General features: G+C 41.2%; 1 protein-coding gene across 1 annotated transcript; it reads right to left on the minus strand.

The window, feature by feature from the left end:
- Window positions 1-6683: 6683 nt before the first annotated feature.
- On the minus strand, window positions 6684-26813 carry LOC101731243. The gene is made up of 7 exons (XM_004915856.4): window positions 26515-26813; window positions 16980-20344; window positions 16099-16251; window positions 14038-14179; window positions 11822-11958; window positions 9238-9342; window positions 6684-8400 (listed from the first exon to the last, which is right to left on the minus strand). The coding sequence occupies exons 2-7, from the start codon at window positions 20307-20309 to the stop codon at window positions 8239-8241; spliced, it is 4029 nt and encodes a 1342-aa protein (XP_004915913.3). The 5' UTR covers window positions 20310-20344; window positions 26515-26813; the 3' UTR covers window positions 6684-8238.
- Window positions 26814-27605: the final 792 nt, after the last annotated feature.

Genomic DNA, 27605 nt, shown 5'->3' on the forward strand with positions numbered 1-27605 from the left:
GGTAGTGAGTATATGCTTTAAAAAAGTTGTGTTTTCCCATATATACTTTTATTTTTTAGAATTTCTTTTCTTTGCGCACATTGGGCTATTTTTTGGGCTACTTTCGAAGTGGCTTTTGGCTAGTTTTGGGCTGGTTTTAAAACTGACTTTGGTTTGGAAAAATAAATCTGGCAACCCTGGTGTTCAGGGAGGGAGGGGGAGGAGCTCCCAGAAGAAACACTCCTCCTCCCTGAAAAGGTTTTCTGATTTCTCAGTGTGAACTGCAGCTATTACAGTAAGTTTTAAACAGCTTATTCAGACACATACTGTAGATACACAGTCACATGACACATATTATCATACTCGTTTTTTTTGGGCAGCACTGAGAAAAGGTGGGCAACCCCTTTAAATGCCTACAGGTTCAGTTCCCTTAGTTGCTGGGGGAAGGGAATGTATCTAAGTGAGTTCATTAACATGTGTGCTATTGGCTAGCAGGGATGGTGACCACTTCCTGCCTGTTTTACCGACTAGGTTGGTCACATACCGGCCAGGTGGTAACCCTACTTCTAGGCCATAACACTGGGTCTTTGGCACCCATTACTTATATGAGGGGATCACAAACCCTTAAGGGTGTTAAATCCAAATGTTGCATGACTGCAACCTTACTGCATACCAAATGTTCATATATATATATATATATAAAACCATATTTATATGCATATATATGTATACCCAAGGGAGCACTCTGATCATAGAGGCCTAGTGAGAATGCCCTCCCAGCCCTAACCTTAATCCCCTTGTAACTGCCACCACTGTATATGAATGATGAATCCATATCTATCATGTATTCTTAGTCACTTTACTGTGAGGTCAGTAGATCATGTGAAATTCTGGGGGCACATCAAGAGGATCCATCTGGAGGCCCTGCACTTATTTTTGTGACTGGGTAACCTTAATCCGCCATGTAATTTGTTCCAATTGCCAATACATGTGCAAGAGAAAATAGTGACAGAAAATCATTGTGTGAGTAAAAGGCCCGAGAGGTATTTAAGGAGAAGGGGTCGCCAACTGGAAAAGGCGTCTTCCTCTAAGTCTAACTAAACCAAGTTAAAAGAAACCCTTAGGGGCTGATTTACTTACCCACGAACGGGTCGAATGGAGTCCGATTGCGTTTTTTTCGTAATGATCGGTATTTTGCGATTTTTTCGTATGTTTTGCGATTTTTTCGGATTCTTTACGAATTTTTCGTTACCAATACGATTTTTGCGTAAAAACGCGAGTTTTCCTATCCATTACGAAAGTTGCGTAAAAAGTTGCGCATTTTTCGTAGCGTTAAAACTTACGCGAAAAATGCGCAACTTTTCGCGTAAGTTTTAACGCTACGAAAAATGCGCAACTTTTTACGCAACTTTCGTAATGGATACGAAAAACTCGCGTTTTTACGCAAAAATCGTATTGGTAACGAAAAATTCGTACAGAATCCGAAAAAATCGCAAAACATACGAAAAAGTCGCAAAATGTTCGTTTTCAAGTCAGAACTTTTCCAATTCGGGTCGGATTCGTGGGTTAGTAAATCAGCCCCTTAGACTCAGCATCAATATGATACTGGATTCCTGTAAGGCCTGCCAAGGAACAACACTCCCGCGGAGTCCAAATTGCTGTTCTTGAGCAATTACAATGAAATGGTTCAGCCAAGGAGGGAAATTGGCAGGAATATAAGGCAGGGATCGCCAGTCCACAGCCCAGCATTTGGATGATAGAGCAGGCTGGGAATTGTAGTACAGGTATAGGATCCATTATCCAGAAGGTTCCAAATTATGGGAAGACCATCTCCAATAGACTCCATTATACAATTCATAATTTTAAAATGATTTCCTTATTCTTTGTAATAATACAGTGTCTTGTACTTGATCCCAACTAAGGTATAATGAATCCTTATTGGAGGCAAAACAATCCTATTGGGTTTAATCCATGCTTAAATGATTTTTCTGTAGACTTAAGGTATGGAGACTAGGGATGCATCAAATCCAGGATTCGGTTCAGGATTCAGACAAGATTCAGCCTTTTTCAGCAAGTTTCGGATTTGTTTGAATCCATGGTCCTGGCTGAACCGAATCCAAATCCTTAAAATCTGCCTATACAAATTAAGATTCAGTTCAGTATTTGCCCAAATCTTTCACAATGGATTTGGGGTTTGGCTGAATCCTAAAATAGTAGATTTGGTGCATCCCTAATGGATATCCAAATTACCCCTTATTCGGAAACCCTTAGTCCCAAGCATTCTGGATAATAGGTTCCATACTTATACATAACCAGAACCAGGGACACCCCTGCTATAGGTATATTTTTCTTTTAATAATGTAAAATTATATTTATTAATATTATTCTGCTATTATTATTCTTCTAACATTCTTCTATATTATATATTCTTCTATATATATATAGTTTTCGTAATATTTTTATGGCCATATTGCTTTGATAAGAAGAGTCAGTTTGTGGTGCTGAACTGGTCACTTCATTATGATCATTACAGGGGTTGCTTGGGCGAAACAGTTGTCTTTAGACATAACTATGGGGCATATCTGCACGTAGGCAATAATTGTCATACCTGAGAAGATGCCAAACTACCCCCAGCCCAAGGTGCTACTAAATGCCAATAAATTAAACATGTGCCTCCTTAAAGCAACATAATATTGCAGCCCAGAACCTTGGCCCCACAGGAATACCCCATACAGCACGGGATAAATGAGACTGTGCAGTAGGATGGGCTACATACCAGTGGGGCAGGAAAGGTAAGTGTAACTATAAACCTCACCCCCCAATGGCAACCCAACTGAATGGCAACTGCAGCCTGATTCCCACTGGCTCTATAGTGGCAGTAATCCCCCTCCCCAGCCAATGGGCGGGGATGCTGTCAGGGGGAGTGGGTGCAGAGCCCCAGGTAGTAATCAGCCCTCTGAAAATGTTTCGCTTGGGGCCCAGAGCCATTGAGTTGCGCTACTGCTGCTACCTTTTTCTTATGGCGGGGGGGTCTCCCATCAATGCTGTGGTCAATGACAATGGTCAGCGCATGTCTATATTTAAGGGGGCTCTTGCCCACTGTTTAACAATGATTATACAGGATCTGCAATGTTTACATTGTGGCTGGAAAACTGTCATTGGATCAGCCAATAGACAAACTTAAAACTCTTCCCAAACTGGGGAACCTCTCCTAGTGCCTCTTTGCTGTGTTATATTCTCAAACTCCATATTTGCTCCCAGCTGAACTCTGGGTCAAGTTGCCTAATCTATTCTTGGCCACAATTCCAAAAACGTGGTATGCATGTGCTATAGCAAATACCCTTGGTAGGAAACATTTGAAAATTATTAAATTATATTTAAAGAGCTAAATGTCTTTTTATGCAAGTTTGGCCTGGGTTGTTTGGAAACATCAGTTGCTCTGTTCAGTCTTAGCATTACTAGGGGCTTATTCCCCCCCTCCTTTGTATTGAGCCATTGGGGCCCTTGCATTACTGCAAAGAACAAGTGCAAAGAAACAAATTATGCAGCAGAAAACATACAATTCCTCCTTCTAAACTTACTAACAGAAAAAGAAAGCAAAAAAGGATGCAATCTTGAGTCCATACAAAAATATCTATGTTCCCCTTGTAGTCATGCCTTGCCCCAGCCATACTGACTAGGCTACAATGGGCAAGCATATAATTTATCCAAACATGTTATATGGCTTTAGATGGTAATGATTGATTTCCTCATATTTAATACACAGATTCACAGTACTGATCTAAAAAGTTGTTTCCCAGTAGTTCTTATTTTGCAATTAGCTTGTGCTTTGGTGCCCTCTGCTGGCCATTTATTAAAACTCACACACAGATAGCAGTAATACTGAGTAAGAAACTGTTGCATATTTGGGCAAGTATTTTGGCTGACTAAACCCAAACCAGATACCCGCTAGGAGAATAATAGCAGCTGCACAGTGTCCTGTTTGAAATTAAACATTTATGGAAGGTTACCTATCAGCAAAAAAGCAAAGTTTGTACAATGAGCCTGAAAACAACATGTGATGTTTGTGCGATGTTATGTGAAATAATATGGGTAGAATGATTTCTTTTAATTTTGGGGGAAACTTTGTATTTATATTTGAATCTTTTTCATGCACATTCAGGTATTCAGATACCCCCTCGCTCAGATACCCCCTTGCTCAGATATGCCCTCGCTCAGATACGCCCTCGCTCAGATCCGCCCTCGCTCAGATCCACCCTCGCTCAGATACGCCCTCGCTCAGATCCCCCCTCGCTCAGATCCCCCCTCGCTCAGATCCCCCCTCGCTCAGATACGCCCTCGCTCAGATCCCCCCTCGCTCAGATACGCCCTCGCTCAGATACGCCCTCGCTCAGATACAGCCTCGCTCAGATACGCCCTCGCTCAGATACGCCCTCGCTCAGATACGCCCTCGCTCAGATACAGCCTCGCTCAGATACGCCCTCGCTCAGATACGCCCTCGCTCAGATACGCCCTTGCTCAGATACAGCCTCGCTCAGATACCCCCTCACTCTGATACCCCCTCGCTCAGATACTCCCTCGCTCAGATACCCCCTCGCTCTGATACCCCCTCGCTCTGATACCCCCTCGCTCAGATACGCACTCGCTCAGATACGCCCTCTTTCAGATACGCCCTCGCTCTGATACGCCCTCGCTCAGATACGCCCTCGCTCAGATACGCCCTCGCTCAGATACGCCCTCGCTCAGATACGCCCTCGCTCAGATACACCCTCGCTCAGATACCCCCTCGCTCAGATACGCCCTCGCTCAGATACGCCCTCGCTCAGATACACCCTCGCTCAGATACACCCTCACTCTGATAAACATTCACTCATTTCTTAAGTCTCAGTCTTGGCAAATCCAGGGGGGTTCCATTAATCCTGCAAGAGCCGTACTGAAACTCCAGCCAACAGTGTATCTCAGAAATGTATTTCAATGCCTTAAAAATCTGGTAAATATTCTTAAAGGCCAATAAATGACCCAAGAAAATATATAAAATTCACGTTGTTGGTATAAAGGCAGCTTATGTTTAACCCCTTTGTTTATGTTTATGTTCCTGCAGGTACAGCCCTTTTTCATATCTTTGCCTTGGGCTACATTCATTGCACTTTAGGGTAGTACACAGTGCCAAACATCTGTAGTTGCCCTTTAAGCCTGCTTGTGGCATTAGAAAGTAAGACTAGTGGGAAGTCTGTGGGGTCTGTGACTTATTTCTAAGGCACCATGACAATAAGGATCACAGACATATTGCCAAGCTGCAGCTGCAATGCCAACCTAGTTCATATACATGGAGCCCAGGGCTATAGATCCCTAAGCTAGTTTTTTCCCTTTGTATGCTTTAGAAACACACTATTGCAGGATAAAGTACATTCACAAACATTTCACTGGCCATAAGGTCCCTGTTACTCCGCTAACAGACAGGAACTGTATGCAGAATTGATTGAATTTATACAGTATCAATCTTGTCCCACAAGATCATATATATATATATATGTGACAACCATACAACAGACTGTGTACTAATACCTTCCATTCAGGTGTATTCTGCAAAGGAACATTCACTTACCTTCCCAGTTGTTGTATTAACAGAAGTGTTAAGTAAAGATAATTGTTAATATGGTGTTAGACACCATGATTTTGTCTTTGCATTATCCATTTAGCATTATCCAGCTTGTTACAGTGATTTATGGTTTAGCCATTTCCTGCATTGGAAACTAGGAAAACAGTCAGAAAGGCGCTTTGAGATGTTACTTGTGTCAAATGCCCCACTTAAATTGGAGTATTATAAGAAATAATAACAAAGTATAAAGACAAGGCCCAGACTGGCAATCTGTGGGTTCTGGCAAATGCCAGAGGGGCTGCTGTCAATATTTCAATATAGTCAATATTTATTGGGCTGGTGGGGGCTGTTTGGGCCTCTGTGTAAATGAAATGCCAGGGCCTATTTTGAATCCCAATCGGTACATGTAGAAGTCACTGGCCAAGCCAGTCGAGTGCCCTAAGCAACCCAGCCAGCCTGAAACCGCCACCCCCCCATGCGCATGTGAGCGTGCAAGTGCCACACTGAAAATGGGGGTGGGGGACAAGGGCCCAGACTAGGGTAGGGGAGGCAAAAAAGGTAGATGTCTAGCACCCCCCACTATTAGGTATGTGCCTCTTCTCCCTACTCCTAGTTCCAGCCCTGTACCTGCTATCTGTATTTTCATGCCGCCATCTGGAGTGAGTTGTTGAGCAATGGATGGGGCTACAAATGCAAAGAGTATACACATTTATTACACATGCATTATACACATTTATTTACAGAGATGGAAAAAATATAATGTGGATTGGTTTTTTGACTCGAGCAGCCAAGTTGAAATGAAATGATGCTTTTCAGGTTAATAAACCAGTTTATATGCTGTCAGTGTGCTTAAGAGGACAAACATGTGGTAGATACTGCGGCTGATTTATCATTCACAGTATATCAATCTGGGGACATTGACACAAACCTGATGCGGTGTCCCCCACTCTGACTGAAGGGAGTTATAGTTCCCAGCACCCCAAGTGCCTGTCTGAATCCTGATCCCGGATGCTAACCCTGAACCTCCCTCTGCACCCCAGTGAGTGTATGATAAGGCTAACTGTAAACTGTCCTGGGGAAGAGAAGAAAACAAACATTCACACAGTTTAATTTCATTAGCAGTTTTTTTATTATAGTCCCCAAAAATCATAAATGCAGATCCAGAAAGAAATGACTGATTAGTTCATTTTAGCAGTTGGTAAAACAATACAATGGGATGCAGTTAGAAGTCAGTGCTACTCTGTGAGATAATGAGAGATTTTCACCTGAAGGTCTTGAGAAAATAGGCCTTTGCCGCTGTCCTGCTAGAAACCTGGGGAGACCTTAACAGCAGGTCACTATTTATAAACACATTCTAGCCACTGATTCTATCTGTATAAGGAGCTCATTTACTATTAGCCTGGGTGCAAGAGCGCTTTAGTGCCCATATACATAACACTTGCACCCAGGCCAATACTTGTGCCCAGTCTGTGCAGCCTACTATCTGCACTTTGCACCACCAGGTCACTGTTGCCCACAAGGCAGCCCTATACTTAAGACCCTCACCCTGCTACCCCTGGCACTTCCTAGATTGCATGTCTAAATAACACCCAAGCTAGGGGGTATTTTAGGGGATGCACACTGCCCACCACCAGTCTCCTCAAAATAATTGCAGATCCAGGCAATGCTGTATTCAGAACAATGCACAGCTCTTTTATTCTAGTGCACAAAAAGTTGTGCTAATGGCAGAACGGGCCCCCTCCAGCAAAAACAATCTCACGCACAATCTGGTTGGCTGACGCCCCGCAACTCACTTACTTGTGGTGAGCGAACTTTAGTTCACAGATAAGGGGGGCTACCATACTGCAGACCCTTTGTCCTAGCCCCCCTGTCCCCCATGCTCCAGCCACAGGGCCTGCTGCTTGGTAGTTACACCACTGAGCTGTGCCTCTGGGCAAGGTGCTAAGTACTAAAAACAGGGGTCTTTGGGCTCCTTTTTTTCACCTTGCCCACTGTTTTGTCAAAGCTTCTCTTTCTTCTAACACCAAAGACGCCATTTGAACAAACAATTTGTAGTCATGTTCTATATCCTGGGGCAGGCAGAATGAAAGAATTTTGGTTATCATTATTAATGCATAGTTAAAGTGACAGTATAAAAATCCAGTTGAACCCGTTGTCCACTATAGAGCAAGAAACATTAAGAACATTATTTTACAGACATAAATCCACCAGCCAAAGATTGATCTGAATAGCTAAGTTGCTAGCTAGTTTGCCCCACACAATAATCGTTTTAAGGCCCCCTTAACTTTGGGAATAAGACATATATATTGAACTGTGTATCAGTTATTGCCCTCCCTAGGGCCCAACAAGCAGTCCCAGGAGCTGCTGCCTCTACTGTTAGGCCTCTGGTTACTTTGTAAACAGTCCAGATATGTCAAACTCTTGCAGCCCACATGATAGAAAGCGACACCCTGGCACCCCTATAAAAGCTTTATAAAAATAATAGAGTTTTAATTTCAATATTAACAGTTTGAGTAGCAAAGTCAGATTTAAAAAGATTATTTGCAATCAAAGAACTATTTGAGCAATTAATTCAATGTTTTATATGCTGATTGTAGATTGTAGGAATTCAGGGTATAGTATAGGAAAACCAAGGACTCTTATTCCGAATGTCTATCTATTCAGTTTCCTGCTGAAAAACAAGGAAATGAAAAGGGTATAGGGCCGGCTCTCTGTAGGGAAAGGCCAGTGTCTGGGACCAGCTGCTCTGGCCACCCCATGTCGTCCTCCAAGCACTGGTATGCTCTCTCAAGCAAGAGTTCCGACTCTCGATCCAAGTGTTCCTAGAACATAGACCACATATATTCAAATGTATTTATAGTCATTTGCCAATAAAAGTTTTTCGTATTCATAAGTCCTGTGAGTGCGGGATATTTTTTCATAATGTCTATGCTTCTGACATTCTGCACCCAGGCATCTGTGACCCATTTATGAGACGTGAGTGCCTGATTTTCTGTGTCTGCAAATGTATTTATATATACATATATACTTCTAGAGTCGCTACAAACCCAAGGCTGGTGTAGTGAGTAATGATAGGGCTCCAAATAAGAGCAGTTACTTTTTCAAATCCTGAGGGAACTTAAACATGCAGCATGTCTGTGGCATTTATTTACAGCTCGTGAAATAGTCTGCCCACAATTGGATGTAGTACCCAATTATACCTACAGGGTACCCGCCAGAAGATAGGATATACAGGGCTCCTTTTGCATAGAAATAGGTACAAGTGAGCTACCACCTGATCAACCCACAGTCTGCCCCCCTTTGTCACCAGATTCCATTGCACCTCCATTTTTCTCATTAGCAGAAGGAGCCAAAAGGCTACAGAATGCCCTGAGAAGAATGTAATTATAGGAGAAAAACACAGGACAATGCACTGAAAATCTCTCTCTTGCCAAAATTCAGCCCTTTTGAAAAATAAACCCCTAGTAAAAGTAGAAATGCACCCGAAGTATTCCAGAGTAACTATGTATCCAAGTATTCCAATGTAACTCAGGGGATGTGCTTATTTAGAATTATATTGTTGTTTTGTATTATGTGTACACATTCATTAAAAACTATGGAGGATGCATTTAGGGGTGAGGAGCATGAATAGTAACAGAAAGCAAAATGGCTGAGCATACCTGATGTTCACTGCCCAAGAAAAGTAATAAAACACTTTTAATACTTTTCTTTAAAATGCAGGGATCTTCAGAATTACAGAGCCCGCTGGGATCAAAACAAACTCCCTTAAAGAAAAAAAAAACATTTGAATCAGTTTGCATAAAAGTGGTGCAAATTCAATAACACGTGTATGAGTTCTGTGTAAGCAAGGTACACTATATGGCCAAAAGCTCCTGGATACCTGGCAGTCCAACATCTGATTCCAGAACCAAGAGTATAAATATGGTTAGTTTTCTCTTTGCTGTGCATACTGCTTTTACCATCTATTCTTCTAGGAAGGTTTCCTCTAGATATTGGAATATTGTTGGCTTATTTGCTTTTATTCATACTGTATGTAGAAGGTTGGGCACTAATGTTGGGATTCAGGCCTGGCTTAAATCAGTGTTGCAGTTCCCCCCACAGGTGTTCAGTTGGGTTGAGGTCAGGTCTCAGTGTAGGCCAGTCAAGTTCTTCCAGTTCCATCCCAGCAAACCCATTCTATATGGACCTGACTTTGTGCACTGTGGCATCGTTGTGCTGAAATTGGAAAGAACTAGGGAGAAACCAAATCCGAGCCATTTTTACCAGAATATGGATTCGGACAAATCCAAAAGCCCGACCGTACCAGTTTAGAATTCTATGTAATGTAAAAAATATTTTTCCTCCAACATTTTCCACTTTATTTACCACACTTCTGGCTTCCTCTTCCAGGTCTGGATTCAGTTCGGTATTCAGCTCAATCCATATCCAAGGATTCGGGGATTCCACCAATACTGAAATGGAGGGTTTAGTGCATCCCTAGAAAGGACATTCCCCAAACTGTTGCCACAAAGTAAGAAGCATGGAATTCCCAAGAATGTGATTGTATGATGTAGTGGCACCGGTGTTGGCAATGACAGGTGTGACTTTAATAGAGAAGGTGTACATATACTTTTGCCCATATTGTGTACCTACTACTGTAACTCAACTGCATCATCTGAAAAGGAATAGCATTATATAACAAACCAAACTCCATTTAATTTAACCTAAATCTCCACAAAATGAGGGGTCAGCAGACAATACTTTATTTTGATCTGTGCATGAGGTAATGAATAATGAATATTTAGGGAGACTTAAGGTGGCCACACACGTGGCGAATTGCGATCGTTCGTGCAACCAAAAGATCATTAAATCACACGAAAGATCATTAAATCCGCCACTAACCTTCAGGACTGAAACGGCAGATAAGGAGGTAGAAACAATAGGATTTCTACCTCCTTCTGCCGATTCAGCCCTGACGGCAGATTTCGCTCAGGTGCCTTCTATGGCGCCCGATCAAAATCTTTTAACCTGCCCGATCGGCGAGTCGTCCGATATCAGCAGACTCCTGCGATATCGGTCGACTCGCCGACTTGCCATACACGCACCAAATATCGTGCGAAACTGCTATAAAATCACAAGTAAGTAAAAATTCACTTGGGTCTATGAATAACCGTAACTTACTTTATCTCATGTATATTTGTATCCAGGGTTGGACTGGCCAGACCCATTCCCTGCCGACACTCCCCTTCTGATCTCCTTCCCCCCAGTCGTGCCGAAGATAAGTATAATGTATGTACACTGGGGGTGGGTTACTCGGGCCATGAGAGCCCTGGTAGGGTTTGAGGGCCTCCCAGGGCTCTGTGTATATATATAATGCATACCAAACTTTCTCTAAAAAAATGTTGCTGTTCTGGCCTTGGTTATAGGGCCTTAGCCTACACTATATTTGCACAATACAATTGAAATAAAAACAAAGCAGTAAGTGCTAATAACTTTACAGATGAATGAGATGCTTACCTGAACACCCCGGCCGGTGCTTCTTTCAGGAAAAAACTGCACCAGCTGGAGTGTACGTGAGTGAGTGCTCCTCTTCATCCTTCGGTCTTCACGCATGCGCAGTGGAGTTTAATAAAACTTTAATAAAAAATTAGGCTTATTCACTCAACTGTGGATGCGCGGGCCCCGGGAATGCTGCAAAAGGAGAAGGCAGGAAGAGGATCGCTTGCCTGCATTTCTCCTAATAGGAGCACTGCCCGGGGGTCTACAGGTAAGCGATAACAATCATTGGGGGGTGACATTTGGCACCCCTTAGTGATTTAGCCTTTCCTTCTGCTTTAAGTTATAAAGAATTGGGTAACAATCACTGGTGGAGATAGAGAGAAGTAGATTAAGGAGTTAATGTCAGCTAAAGGCTCTATGAGAACATGCGGGGAGACAAGTTTTTAAAAGAAACAGGTGATTATTCCTAATTATTGATCTAATTATCATATATTTTGTCAAGGTCTTTCTCATCTAAGGGCTGTCAGAGTAAAAGGGTGGAACCCTGGTGGTTTCCCAGTAGTCTGAATCACAGGTACGCATATTCAAGTCAATTTCAAGTCAAATTTATGAAAAACTTTCCTGTCTTTTTTTAAATGTGTCAGTAGGTCAGAAATTCTGTTTTTTTTTCTATGGGGTGTTAAAGTTTAGTAATATGAGGAAAAGTGCATGCTTCTGGAATTGATTTTTCTTTATAAATGATTAAAATATCAGCAAAAGAGTTACCTGTTCTGTGTACAGTATTATTTCTTGAATGTTGGGAGGAAACAGACCATTTTGTTTGCAATAACTCAAAAACGCCACCACCTCCCAAAACGACTTTTCCTTATCAAATTGGCGTCCTGGTGGGGGTCTCCCCATTGCTGTAAACACAAGATTTATGGAAAGATACCTGTAAAAATGACTTTGTATTTTGTGTCTGCAATAAAATTCTTTTCATTTGCCTGAATAGGATAGAAATGAAGTCTAGGCAGCTTTAGCAGCACAAATTAACCCAGTACTAATTAGATGCACATAAAAATAATTTGTAGATATTAAAAAGATAGAAAATTAAGGGCTGATGGTATAAACATATCCTCATAGCCCATTGTGTGCCTTTGTTTCATTGAAAAGATATGGGATTGCAAAACTGCTTTTCTGTTGCTGAGCTAGAACCTGGATCCACAGCTTGCCTTTGGATCACCTAGAACACTGACCCCACACCCCAACTAATGGCTTAGTTTTCTACTTTCAAGCTGACAGTGTTTAGCTCCTAAGGGCACAGCGGCAATATATTTTGCTGCGATACACACATTTTAAAGACAAAAATAGTGTTTAGCCAGTTAAGAGAAAATTTTCTAGGTTATTGGTCCACATGGATCTAACCAACAGCCAACAAAAAGCCAGAAATGCAACATTTTGTATATTGAGCTTCTGTACAAGTTTAAATCCACCACATCAATTTAACAGGTAAGGCTAATGCCACACGAGGCGTAGGGCTGAAATTTTCGGCAAGCGGAAAAGTGCTTGCTGAAAATTCAGCCCTACGCCTTCTACTTGTGCCTGCACCCGAATGAATGAGATACGCTCGGGTGCTAGCACATGTAGCCGATATACGCATGAAAACGCGAGACTTTGCATTCTCTCACGTTTCCATGCGTATATCGGCTACATGTGCCTGCACCCGAGCGTATTCCATTCATTCCAGTGCAGGCACAAGTAGCAGGCGTAGGGCTGAATTTCAGCCCTACGCCTCGTGTGGCATTAGCCTAAGATCTTATAAAACTGATTAGCAATTAATTCAAATTTGTATTACCTGGCAGCACAAAAATGAGCAAATTGTCAATTGTAACTTCAGTCCTGCAGCACCAGCCTCTGACAGATGTAACCTTACTTTTTGCTAACGTGTTAATGATTTCCCACAGCAGCCCAGAGAACACTGAGCATGTACAGTGTCAGTGACACAGAAAATATGGTCTAACAGGATCAGAAATGGTGAGCTCCTGTGTATATTTTTGAAGGCATCCTTACTAAGGTGGCTGAACCTGCAAGTTTACTATATAAAATGCATGCAGAAAATACAGCATTTCTGGCTCTTTTAGTTCTACACAACATGATGAAATATTGTACAAGCTGTTGCCACTTACTGTAGGTTCAGATAGTATGGATTTTAAATATTTTAAAAATGTATGCCTATTCTGGCCTGAAACGAAATGGTTTTAAGAAGGACACATTTTGCAAGGATCTGAAAGCAGAGGGCAGTTCAATAGAAAACTTTTGGTAGGGAGTGAAAAGAGAATTGTTTAAAGGGTAAAATGCTGTCTTACAGGTATTGTTGCCACCTGTCCATTTTTGGTTGCCACCTGTCCAGGCAGGCAGTTTTGAGCCAGACAGCGCTTCCGAAAACTAGGTTGGCTGGGTCAAAACTGCCTGCCCAGTTACCCCAATAAGGAAATCCGGACAGGACTATCCTTGACTGACACTACGATTGGCCAATCCCTAATTGCCACATGATTCCCCCACCTCTTTATGTCACAGTCCTGCCCCTGTGACATCACATTCTTGCCCCATGACATCACTGCCTGCCCACCTGCCTGGAGTTTCAGCAAATGAAAGCTGCCAACCATACTTACATACTTAAACTTTAAACAGCAACAGAAAGAGACTGAAGACAAAAGAGTGAGTTTTAGGGGCAAAACAAAAGCAACAAAAAGCCAATCGTCTGCAAGGGCCATAAGAAGGAAGAGTGAGGCAGAGGAAAAAATGAAAGTGATGGAAGGGAAGAACAAGGACAAAAAGTAAAAAGGTGGAACAGTAAAAACCAAAAGCAAAGTAAGGAAAGAAAAAACAAAAATGTGAATATGGTTCCATGTGAGGGATCCATTTTAAAAGACATTAGTTTGTTGATGATATTCATTACTAAATCAACATTCTAACATAGTTTTTACTTTCATGAATCTCACCCAAGACGTGCTTGTATTCCATGAGATAGTGAATGGATCCATTTCTGTCATACAGCACAGCATATGGGACCAGGAGCCGGGGGTGATGCAGGAGGGACAGGAAATTATTCAGTGGTTTTCCCCAGCTGGAGGTAACTGGGACCTGGAAATAATCACACAAATTTTAATTACAATGGCCACCTTGAATAGGAGCACTGGTCATTTATCTACAAATCACGGGTTTAATGTTGGAAACACTTCACACAAGCCTTGTTTTGAATCAAGGAATACATAAAATGACGGATAAAACAATAAAATGTATACCTAATTAGCGTGTGGTTTAGTGCCAGGTTTGGATTGATAGGTAACTGATACATGAGGAACGATACCCTCACATCTGTGTGCCCACTAGACGCTTCATGTAGAGCACACAATGGCACAAGAGAATCGAGAGGATCCGTGTCCTCGTTGCCAACATGGAGGAAAAGAGAACTAAACTGGTTCTCAACTTTGCACAGCATTAACTGCTAAAAACTCCCTCCGCTAATGAAAATTACAAGACATATTTCACTCCCCGTAATCCATACAAAGTACCGTAATGTCTGCTTTTAATCAGCATTAAAAAAGGGACAACTATAGCCACCAGATAATCTGAGAATCTCAAATTTTAATTACAAATGCTCCCTCCCTCTCAACCTGCCACACTCCCGTCGGGCACGAGAATATCCAGAAGTGATGGTCTCCATTAGCGCCGAATCTGTCAGCAGGTTTGCTTGTTAATAGCGGTGCTTAATATTCATGAGTAAATATTTTAAAGAAATAATCACGGCAAACAGCCAAATGGTTGCTGAGATGAGCAAGCGATAACAGAACTTCTCTTTCCGAGCTCTGGTGCCAGGGATGGGGAGAGAATATGAATATGAATTTATCATGATTAGGGAAATGCAGTGGGAGATGTCGTTATGGAGGAGGAGGGGAAAAAAGATGAATTTAAGCAATAATTTTAAATAAAGGAAGCCAAATGGAGTTGTTTCTCCCGTAGATATTCCATTTGCTGAATGTTCTCCTTCTTACAATTTATGATGCTAATTATGAGATAAACTTCTGCGAAAGTTCCAGTCTGTTCTGGGAGTTCTACACAAAGTAGCATCACCTTTTTATTTGCTCAAAAGTGAATTTTGGACTGCTTTTCATTGACTAAGTGGGTGGGCTACCTTTTAAAATTCAATTGGAAGGGTGCAAATGATTTCCCATCATGCTGAGTGGTTTAACTGGCTTGCCTGGGAGTTGCCATCCCCTGTCCCCACCATAAGCGCCAGGGGTTTGGCTGAGGTTTGAACCAATTTCCCCTCTGCCTTATTATTAAGCCCAGAGCCATCACAGGGGACATCATTAACTCTCTTTCTGCACTTTCCAGGCAAGTTGCCAAGCAGCTAACTACAGGGTTACAGATTTTAACAACTTACCTGGACTCGTTTTGCTTACCGCCTTTAATAAATCTGCCCTAGCAGTTTTAAGATATATGGCATATGATGTAGTGCAATTTTGCACTGAAAGTAATGATCTGGGAGCTACTGTACAATTTCTCATATCTTTAGGACACACAAGCATTTTAAAATATGTTCCCGTGCAGTGGTATTTAATGGCTTCCACTGAATAGGAACATATGTGTAAATGGAGCCAATTCTTTTTTTGTATTCACAGGACCGTGCCAAACCACTGAATGCAGGTGAGACGCTACATGTGGCAGTTCAGCGCAACTCTGTGAGTACAAGAATGGCTCCATTAACATGTGCAGTGTCGGACTGGCCCACAGGGATACCAGGAAAACTCCAGGTGGGCCCAGGTGTCAGTGGGACCTACTGCTTCTAGCCATTTGGCCTAATTCATGGTCATTTCTATTTCTTTATGGGGATAAAACAACTAAATATACAGAAGAATAGATTATAGTATATAAAGATAAAAAACTAGGAAAATATAGAGACTGAGTAAGATGAGGATGAAAAATACTTATTAATTCTTTCTTTGGAAATAAAACCACAAAAATATATGTGATGGTATAAATATACTGAATCATTGTACCTTTTTCATGAGCATCCTTTCTTGGGTTATTCTGTCTTTTACACAATACCAGTCCTCGTTCAGCTGTTCAGTAATATAAAAATGGAGTCCCAAGTTGTAATAGAGGAAAAGACCAGATATGGGAATTGCCATTGCCAGTTTTAATCCATTTCTCTATTATATGGAAAAATAAATAATTATAATAGTATTATGTCTTCATTAATTAATATTATAAAGAATATATCATATAGCTTATAGAATATAGAAGAACATATAACAGGAGCTGTAAAAGTTGCACCTTATTTATTCTCTATATGTAAAGTTGGTATAGAGATTGAACTTATTATTATTTAATTATATTTATAATTATATATTAATCATATTATCATCTGCCAGAGCCTAAAGATCCCTAGAGATGAATGAACATGCTGCGTTTGGGTTTGCCAATATATTTGTTTCAGAAACTCCAAATGTACAGTTTTGGCACAATAGAGGAATAACATGACAGCCCTGTTTATTTCTGCACAGTAGCTGTTTTATGAGCTCTCCGATGGGCAAGCAACTAATTCTACCCTACAAGCCTAGACAACAACCTGAAGAAGCTTGGACTTAGGCTCAGTGAGGTAGTAGTTCAGGGCTAGTTGCTACATTTTCTTTGTGAAACATTTAAGGCAATGGCATCCAGGGTAATTTGGGGTTGACTGCCGCATTTTCAAGTGCCAATTGCTATGAGTACACCCATGGGTCCAGGCAATTGCCATGGTTGAAAGGGGAAAAGGAGAGCAAATATCCTGAATTGCCCCATGTGCTGTTGTTCTTACATTTGGTTCATTTGTCTGTGACTTTTGTAAAGTCTGGAAATACTATAGATTCATAAATACCTCATAAGAATAACAACCTACCAGTGCAACAAAAGCAATATTTTGCTCTCTCTGATTGTCCTCTCCAGTTAAAACCATTCCAGAATCTAACAGGATGAACCCATGACCTTCAGAGTCTAAATATTTTCTCCTTAAATCTTCTAAAAGGGAAAGTCCTCTTTCCCGAATGATCTTTCCATATGTATCTTGTGTTGGTGTCTTGATAAAAACATGAGGAGTTGCCATTTCTTCATCTTTTTTATCTGTCTTAGATGTTGATTGATCTTCAGCTTGGACTGTGCACCGGCTAGCTGAACCACAATCAATAACCGACAACTGAGCACTTGTAATAATATTGCTTTCTTCCAGGGATTTAACTTTATCATCTTCAGTACCTGGGCCTAGTTCAACAGGACATTCGGTGAAGGTACTATGTGTGTCATTCTGCCCTGTGTCATTCTGCCAAGGGGTAGGTTGGTCTTTCACAAGTTCTTTTCCTATTTCTATGTCCTTCAACTGGTCACTTTTATCAGTGGTATTATCCTTTGTGTATATGTTCTCATGTTCTCCACTTTGAGTCTCTTTGAGCATTTCACTTTTGATAGCATGATGATTTGTTCTGTGTAAGTTCTTAGCTTCCACTTGGCCTTTATTCTCACCTTCTATGTCACCTTTATTTACAGAATGTTCCTTCCTATGTATGTTTTTTTGTTCTTCATCGTGAGCCCCCTCATACATGTCATTTTTACTGATATCATTAGGAGCTTTTCTCTGTACAGTCTCTACTTGCCCCCCTTGAGTCTCTTCAAACTGAATACTCTTATCTTTTCCACAGTTTTCCTTTCCATTAATCTTTTCTTTAATGTGAATTTCTTCACATTTGACACTTATATTACCAGTGTAAATATAATTTCTGTGTACATTATTATCTTCAACATCTGGGTGTTGGTTATCAGGACTTTCATTAAAGGTACTATGTGTGCCATTCTGCCCTGTGTCTTCAAGCCAAGGGATGGGTTGGTCTTTCACAGAATCCTCTACATCTTTCATCTCTTGCAATTGGTCGCTTTTATCAGTAGAGTTATACATTGTGTGTATATTCTCATTTTCTCCATCCTGATCTTCTTGAAACACTTCACTTTTGAAAGCATGATGATTTGTTCTGATTAAACTCTCAGCCTCTTGGTCTTTTATATCTTCCGTCTTGCATTTGTTTACAGAATGACCCTTTCTCTGTATGTTTTTTTCTTCTACATCCTGAGCCCCGTCATACATGTCATTATTACTGATAACATAATTATCCTTTCCCTCAACATTCTCCATTTGCGCCCCTTGAGTCTTTTTGAGCTGAATACTTGTATTCATTCCACACTCATCCATTTTACAAACCTTTTCCTTAACTTGAGTTTCTTTATCTATGGCACTTAGATTAAAAGTATAAATATCAATTTTGTGTATATTATCATCTTCAACATCTGATTCTACTTTAACAGACCTTTCAGTGAAGGTACTATGTGTGCCCTTCTGCCCGGAGTCTTTGAGCCAAGGGATGAATTGGTCTTTCACAGGATCCTCTTCAACTTCCATCTCATCCAATTGGTCACTTTTGTCAACAAAATTATTCTTTTTGTGTCTATTCTCATCTTTTCCACCTTGAGTCTCTTTGAGCATTTCATTTTTGCTAGGATGATGATTTGTTCTGTGTGAATTCTTAGTTTCAACTTGGTCTTTATTGTTATCTTCCACATCACCTTTATTTACAGAATGCTCTTTCTTTTGTATGTTCTTACCTTCTCCAACCTGAGCCTTGCCATTTATTTTATTTTTACTGAGATTATCATGATGTTTTTCCTGTACATACTCCACTTTTCTCCAATTAGCCACTTCAAACTTGGCTTTTTTATTAACAGCATTAATATAATTTCTGTGTTTATTAACATCTTCAACATCCAGGTCTAGTTCAACAGGACAGGTACTATGTGTGCCCTTCTGCCCCGTGTCTTTAAGCCAAGGGATGGGTTGATCTTTCACAGAATTCTCTCCAACTTCCATCTCTTCCAGTTGGTCACTTTTATCAACAGTATTATACTGTGTGTCAATATTTTCCACTTGTCCCCCTTTAGTCTCTTCAAACTGCATGCTTTTATTCATTCCACATTGATCCTTTCTATAAATGTTGTCCTTAACTTGGGTTTTTTCACATATGGCTCTTGTGTTAACAGCATAATTATCATTTGTCTGTATAACGTCATCTTCTTGAACATCAGGCTCTTCACTCTGAACACTTTTGTTTTTACTACCGTGTAGCTTTTGGTAATTATTTCCATTTTCTTCAATTTTAGTCTCTTCAAATACTGTCCTTTTATTAATACCGTAATGATCATTTTTGGGTGCTTTTTCATTAACTTCAATGTGAGTTGCTTCATACAGATTATTGTTGTCATTCTCTTGGGGTATGCTACCATACACGCTGTTAGGCAAGAAATGTATTTGCATGGATTGTTCTTGTGGATTCAGTCTATTTGTTTCAAATTTATATTTGGTGTCTGAGTCACTGGTTATTACTTGATCTTTTAATAAATCAACACATTTTTCTCCCTTTACAAACTGTTCTGGTATTGTAGCAGTTTGGTTTTGTTCATCAGAGACTGTCTCTTCTCTTTTAAGTGTTTGATCCTGATAGTTTACATAGGTTGGGGGTTTCATAATTCCCCCATTATTATCATGTTCACCGCAGTACAGGTCAGGACATTCTGTCTTGTCAATGGGTATTATTTTAGGACCTTCAGATGTCATAAAGGTTCTACATTCTCTCTGAAGACTTGTCTTATCAGTATTCTGCAGCACGGAAAGGATATCTTGTGGATTTTTTTCTGCCTTAATATGTAAATCTGAATAATAAAAACCAAGCTCTTCAGATATCATATGCTCTGGTTTACCCAAAGATTCAGCATGTTCCTCACATACACCTGGTTTCTTTGTCTGCTTCTCTTCAAGAAATTTCTCTAGTGGGACGCCTTCCATAACTAGTGAACCCAAGTGTGTTCCAAGACTAAATGGTAGAGTTGAACTGCCATTGGTGTCTTTCATAGCAGGCTGCATTTTCAGAAGTAATCTAGGCTTGTCTTGATGGGAATTGATTGGTGGTAAGGCAAAAGCAGGAGGCTGTGTCTCACTGACTGCGGTCCTCATGGCATGATGATGGCTTTGAATACCTCCAGATGGCAATAATACAGCAGTAATATCAATATCTGTCTCAGTAGTGATGGGATACATTACACTAAGTTCATCCACTGAGCTTTCAGCTCTGGAAAAACCTGAAGCAGAAGGTGCTATATCTGTTCCTTGATTTTTTAAGCCGCTCGGATGCATGTTGCAACCTGCTCTCACTGGATTCTAATATACACCTGTAAAGAAACATAAGAAAAACATATTTTAAGATCTTGGTACCAAAAATAACCACATGCTTTTAAAATCTATGCTAAGTCAGGTGATCACACAAGCTTAAATTCAGCAGCTTATCAGCCCGTGTAGGGGCACAAATGACGAGCCTGCCAGACTGACATCTGGCCTGAAATCGCCCACATATCGATCAGGCAGGTCAAAAAATTTAACAAAATATTTGCCAAGGTGATTAAACATTTAGCAATAAAAGATTCATTTATTCCAACTCGTTGCTTTACATTCTAGGAATATGAAAGGTTGCCCTCAGGGTGTAACATTCTACACAAGATTAAAAGTGTAAAAAACAGGGCACCATTGCCCTCATAAATGAGGCTCAGAGTCCTTGGTACCATTTTGTATCTAGCACAATGCTAATAAGTGAATTTTCCTGGCTTTGTGAGCAACGTAAAGTTTTAGCTGAGCAACCAGACATTACAGCACAAAGAGAACACAAGAGAAAAACAAGCTGATGAATTTCACCGTCAGCTCTCCTGGGTCTCGGTCTGTGCTGAAGTCTCTCTTTGCAAGTCCATCAACCAAACAAACTAATATCAGGTTACTTACAAATTATATAAAGAACAATTAAAAACAGATCTGTAGGCAGCAGAAGCAAATACAGACCTACAGAGTGTCAGCAAACTATCCAGTAGCACTTTGATTTAAACCCAGATCAATGCCTTCAGGTGACGTTGCCTTGTCTTATTCCATGGAGAAATCCTACACAGTCAACTACCATTACTGCAATGCACAGAACCTGTTGATAATACTCTGTCTCTTACTCGCTTTGCCTCCTTTCTTAAAGCAGAACTGTCACGTATAAAATATGCACCCAAACTGCACTGGATACTTATTATTTGTCACAAATACATTTTATTATACTGATTAGACCATTTCATAAAAAACGTTGTAACCTGTAACCTGAACTGTAAGTAGTGCTTTGGAGTCAGAGTCCTGCACAACCAATATTCTTCAAATAAGTGTATAAAAGCACTGAGCTGGGTGCAAGACAACCAGGCCGGGACTGTAATTAAAAATAGGCCCTTGTATTTTAGGTACACAGAGGCCCAAACTGCCCCCAACCAGCCCAATAAATAGTGACTGTCTATGGCAATGTTCCCTAACCAGTAGCCTGTGAGCAACACGTTGCTCCCCAACACCTTGGATGTTGCTCCCCCTCAAAGTAGGGCTTATTTTTGAATTCCTGGCTTAAAGGCAAGTATTGGTTGCATAAAAGCCAAGTATAATGCCAAACAGAGCCTTCTGTAGGCTGAAAGTCCACATAGGGGCTACCAAATAGCCAATCATAGCCCTTATTGCTACCGGCAGGAACCTTTTTCATGCGTGTGTTGCTCCCCAACACTTTTTCCATTTAAATGTGGCTCACGGGTATAAAAGGTTGGGGATTACAGCAGCCCCTCTGGCATTTGCCAGAATTCACAAATTGCAAAATCCACAAATCTGGGCCATTATTATAATACAAGTATTATATTGTTCCACACCAGACTTTACTTGAATAACATATTTGTTCTCAAGTCAACAATTTATTCTTGCACTTAGTGGAGACTGGAGAAAATGGTCTGACCTGTAAATGCTGTTGGCTTAATGAAAAGAGCAGGGATAGATAAAAGGAGATGCGCAGTATAGTAATATATCATGCACGGGCACTCACATGATAAGTGGCCCACCTTAAGCAACTGAGGGTCCAATCTATACTATTTAATCTCAACCAAATGCCTTAACATCCCACAGACTATTTTCATGGACAGCTGGAGCAAGAATTAAATAACAAAATACCAAATATATATTAGTTATTAGATTAAATCATAATGCCAATCCAAGGTGTATGAAGAGAGATGGCAACTATGTAATTCCCAATCCAAAGAGACAGCACCCCATCTGTATTTTAAACTGGGGACATTGTTCCACCCAATCCACAGCCTTTTTACCCACTGACATGCCCCCTACATCTAGTCTATGCCCCTGACCATGTTTCCAGCTCTCCCTGTTTTGGAGGATTTCAGAGCTTTAGGTGCATGTCAATGGCAGGGGGTAAGTAAAATTTGTGTGAACATTCTGAGAGCAGGTGGGGTACAAATCAGGGTGACTCCCAATAAATAAGAATAAGCTGACATTTGGGCTTACTTTAATTGCCTGCAGGCAGAATGTAAATAACTATGAGCATGGCCAGCTCCCTCTCATTTCCGCTCAGATTTGCTCATTCGGGATATCAAACAGATCAGTGCTATATATAAATGCAGACAGATCTCCAAATCATTCAGCATTCAGCCTTTAGCCTAATGATGTGAGGGACAGATATCTTCTCATTATGAACCCAGCCTAACTCATCCCAGCCCCTCCAGAGACAGAAGGGTAACTGTTCTAGCTCAGAGTCCCTGTTCCATTCATTGATCATTACCCCAGCCTGCAGACAAATATGGTAAATAGTGGTGAACGAATCTGAAAAATTTGAAATGGTGAAAAATTTGTGAACTGCAAAAAATAGCATGTGTCAAAAAAATGAGGTGTGCTGCTAAAAAATGACACGCACGCCTTTTTTAGTCGCTTGCCAAATTTTTTTCATAGTGAATTTTTGCACCCACTTTGCAGAAAAATTGGCCAATGGCAAAATGTGGAGATTCACCACAAATCTATGCCTGCCAAACTTATTTCGCTCAATACTAATGGTAAGTGTTCTGGGGCCAAAAAACTAGTTTTTAGTTAATGGTCTGCCCCCAGCATTACCCAGCCCACTCTCTCTCCAGATCATCTTGTAAAGGGGTTTGTGGTAGATGCAACCTTGTCCCAACCAGTGATCCCCAACCAGTGGCTCGTGAGCAACATGTTGCTCCCCAACCCCTTGGATGTTGCTCCCCGTGGCCTCAAAGCAGATTCTCATTTTTAAATTCTTGGATTGGGGCAAGTTTTAGTTGCATAAAGACCAAGTATAATGCCAAACAGAGCCTCCTGTAGGCTTCCAGTCCACATAGGGGTCATTAAGTAGCCAATCATAGTTCTCATTGCTACCCCCAGGAACCATTTTCATGCTTGTGTTGCTCCCCAACACTTTTTCCATTTAAATGTGGCTCATGGGTATAAAAGGCTGGGGATCCCTGTCCTAGACAATGAATTATTAAAGCTACAAGAAACCAAAAAACATGGCAGCTGCCTTCCACAGAGAGACCATTTTATCTTACTGTAGTAGTAAATGGATATTCTTAACAGTTAAAGTTTGCTGTCCCTTTAAACCTGAGCCTTGACTGCATGATGCAATAAAAATAAAGTGTTTACTTCCTGGATATATTTACATATATCCTCGTTGCATCTCTGCCTGTGTATTAATGAGGCCTGACAGAGATTCCTTCTCGCCGGTTTCTCCACTGTTTGACGTATAACTTATTTTTAATACATACTCAAGAACCTGTTACCTCTACCTGAACCACAGGAATTACTGCAACAATTAATTTCAGGGTAATTAAAATCGCCCATAATTAAAGTGCGAGCAAGATGTGCAGTAATGGAAATATTCCAGCCATAGTAGGGTGATGTCAGGCAGGCTCATCTGCTCTCTAAGGACAAATTAAACATGGTGGTGATCATAAATTCTACAGCAAAGTCGGGGCTCAAATATCTTTCATTCAGAGCAAACGAGCCTTTTAACATTCTAACATTAGTAAACATAAGCAGCTTGGCTCCTATCTAGCAGCTAAATACCCCCGACAAGGCTGTATTTTGGTCCAGTGCTACAAAAAAAGAAAATCTATTATAAATCTATTATCTGTTATATATAAATATACCCCAACCTCCGACATGAGTGCCAAAGCACTGAGGGACCCACATTGCCCCTGTTTTTTGCACTTAGCAACCTGCGCTTGCTATATATTAACTAACCCCCCCATTGATCTTCCATACTCACTTCCCAGCTGCTGTCTGGTTGCTAGGGTAATTACAGACTAGCAACCAGATAGCAGTCTAAATCCCAATCCTGACGGTGGCAGAACAAAAAAATGTAAACAATTTAAAAATCACAAAAAAAAGAGCACTGACTGATAATTATCTTAAAATACTATGATTTATGAGTCACTAAGTTCATTTTAAGGGGAAGTGCCCTATAAAAATACAAATAGTTTTTTTCTTCTAATGACAGTATTCCTTTAAATCCTGCTTACTACCTTCCCTCCCTCCTGCAGAACTGCACTACTCCGGCCCCCATAACCTGTCCCAATCACTGTAGCTGGCTCTAAATAAAGCAGTAATAGGCACAATAGGGCCAGGCCATGTAATAATGGTGCTCAAAGCAATACTACTTTCCCCAGTGCCTTGCCCACTGCCCCACACCCTGCTGCTTTGTCTGCACCCCACTCCCGCTCTCCTCTAGCTCCCTTTTCCCCTGCCAACCCACCACTCCCAATTGCACCCACAAGCCTACGTTGCCTTCCCTAGTGCCAGCACTGGGCACCAACTTCAGCTGCTTCAGGTCCTTTTCTCTGTGATTTTCCATAGGAGCGGGCAGAGTTTAAGCCAATCAGAAGCTGTCTACAACCGAATATGATCCTGGTTGGGGCAAGATGGCGTCCACCACCAACCCTGATGTGTTTTTGTGCCCTACTGCTGTAGAAACACATCAGTAGTTGTGTATTTTGTACTGTACCTATGCTGACAGCTTTAATATTTAATATATATATATGTAAAATAAAGGAACTTTGGATGTTTAATATAAGGAATAAAAAGTGACAATAATAATTAAATGGTAACCTCACAAAGCAATAGACTTTTGGCTTCTGGGGTCAGTGACTCCCATTTGAAAGCTGGAAATATGTAAAAGAGAGAAATTACTCAAAAACTTTAAAAAAAGAAACAAACGAAGACCAGTTGCAAAGTTTCCAGGAATAAGGTATTATAAAACATACTAAAAGTTAGAGCCCTGCGCCCCCAAGAACATTTAACGCCTAAACTTTGGGAACAAGACATTTTCCATAAGCATTTATTCACTCACAGTACCGTTGGGCCCCTTTTAGTTCCTAGGCACCCGGCAGTCACAGGGTCTGTTTCCTCTATTGTGGGCCCAAAATGTGGGTACTACATGCTTGTGTTCATGGGGGGCCCCAGACAAATAACTAGTATAGGCCCTGATGATTTTCTCCCCTGTGACATCACGGCCCTGCCTCTTCCCCGCCCCCATGACTCCACCCCCTGCCTGGCAAAGAAAGCCGGCAGTGGTAGCAACCCTAATTATCCGTATTACATGAGGCAAGTTGAGAATCTTCCCTGGGGGCGGCAGGTTACTAATGTTGGCAAAAAGCTGCTCTGATTAGTTTAAAAAATAAAATCTGGTTTTTAGATTGGAATTTTGGCTCTTCTAGTTCAGAGAGGGCAATTGGAAAAGCCACTTTGGGGCGGCACAGAGGCAAGAATTACCCCGATTACATCTGTCTTGGAACATGCGCAGGCACAATACAGACAACTACTGTACTGGGCAGGTTCACATTCCCGGACAGCCTAAGGGGCCATTGGGAAGCAGCCAAAGATGGCGGTGCAGCACTGTTAGGCGTATACCCAGGCGCGGTGCATTTACCTGCAAAGAGGAGCACTGGCCTGGGCAACAGGGTCAGCAATTGAAATCACTGGAGGTGCCTGACAAATAGCCCCCCCCCCCACTGATTTTCTCTTTAACTGTCCTTAAATAAACAGCACATTAATAAGTACTTTGGACATTTAGTCACACAAAAGCCGCAGGAGCCGAGAGTTAACTACAGTTGTATTTATAGAATAACCCACTCTACATAACCCACTCTAAGTACAAAAATAAAAAATGATTGGTGAACTTTGTATAAAATACTTGCGAACAAAAGCTTTAGCTCCTAGTTGTTGCTCTGTGCTGCAACCAAATACAATTGTAGAAATCCAAAAAAAAAGAAAAAAGCTTCAGCAGGTTTACTGCAAAACATTTATTGTGGGTAGTGGGAACTAATAAATGTTTTGCACTAAACCTGCTGAAGCTTTTTTCTTTTTTTTTGGATTTCTACAAACCCACTCTAAGTAGTTGATGTTTAGGTCCCGACATACAGGTTAATAATCCCTGTTGCAGCACAAATGGCTCCAGGCGAATAAGTGACGGGCCCAGGGCTCGGCTTACCTTGCTGCCGTCCCATCTCACACAGGAGCAGATCCAGGCCTGTAGAAACAATGCACATTCTCTGGATAAGGAAGTGATTGCATTCACTGTGCTGTTTATGGCATTTCCTCCATGTAGTTGTGGAAAACACAAAGGAATTTTCGTGAAATTGTTGCTAGTAAATCCTGCGGGAGCATACGGGTACAGTCAAATTAAAGGTTTCTGTATAAAGTGACGTGAGAAATCACTGTAACATCTCCATGCAAGAGATCTACAGGAAAATGAAAGTAGTTTCGCTTTACTGGGCATGAGCAATAGACCTTCCCTATGTTCTTTGGCTGCCGGCCCACTTAGCCCTGCAACACAACCACCCCACACACACACACACACACACACACACATATACAGTACATGGCATTCCTCAATGAACAAACAACAAGGGTGAGACCTTCCAGGGCTGTCACTCACGCTGCCCTCTAGTATCTATTTAACTACAACTCCCAGCATGCCTGGCTACTGACAGCTAAGCAGCTATAAAGTCTCTGTGAAATTTCCAACTACCGTTAGGGCTCTGGTACATGGGGAGATAAGTTGCCTGCGACAAATCTCCCTTGTTGCGGGCGACCAATCTCCCCGATATGACATCCCACCGGCGAAAATGTAAATCACCGGTGGGATGGCATACGCAGCGACGTGATCGCCGAAGTTGCCTCTCCGCAAATCGCGCTGACGCTTATCCCATCCCACCGCCACGTATGCCATTCCCATCATATCCGGGAGTAAACTCCCTCGTGTGGCAGAGCCCTTACACCACAAACAAAAAAAAATAAAATCTAAAAATGAAAGATATGAGACCAATTGTTTTCTTAAGATATCAAATGATTTACTTAGAGCTGTCTCCTCTCCAAGAGGAAATGATAATATGGCATTACAAGTGATAAAACAAATACTAATTGTGAAATGAGATCTAATAACTTCAGGAAAAAGATGAGGAGGTGTCGGTCCACATTCACCAAAGGGTGTTATTTAAATGTAATATTCTTTGACAATAGGGAGATAGCACTCTTGGTTAGTAAATATGGACACTTGATAAGTGCCCATAAAGAGAGAAT

Source organism: Xenopus tropicalis, chromosome 7 (genome assembly GCF_000004195.4).
Source record: "Xenopus tropicalis strain Nigerian chromosome 7, UCB_Xtro_10.0, whole genome shotgun sequence".
Taxonomy (NCBI): domain Eukaryota; kingdom Metazoa; phylum Chordata; class Amphibia; order Anura; family Pipidae; genus Xenopus; species Xenopus tropicalis.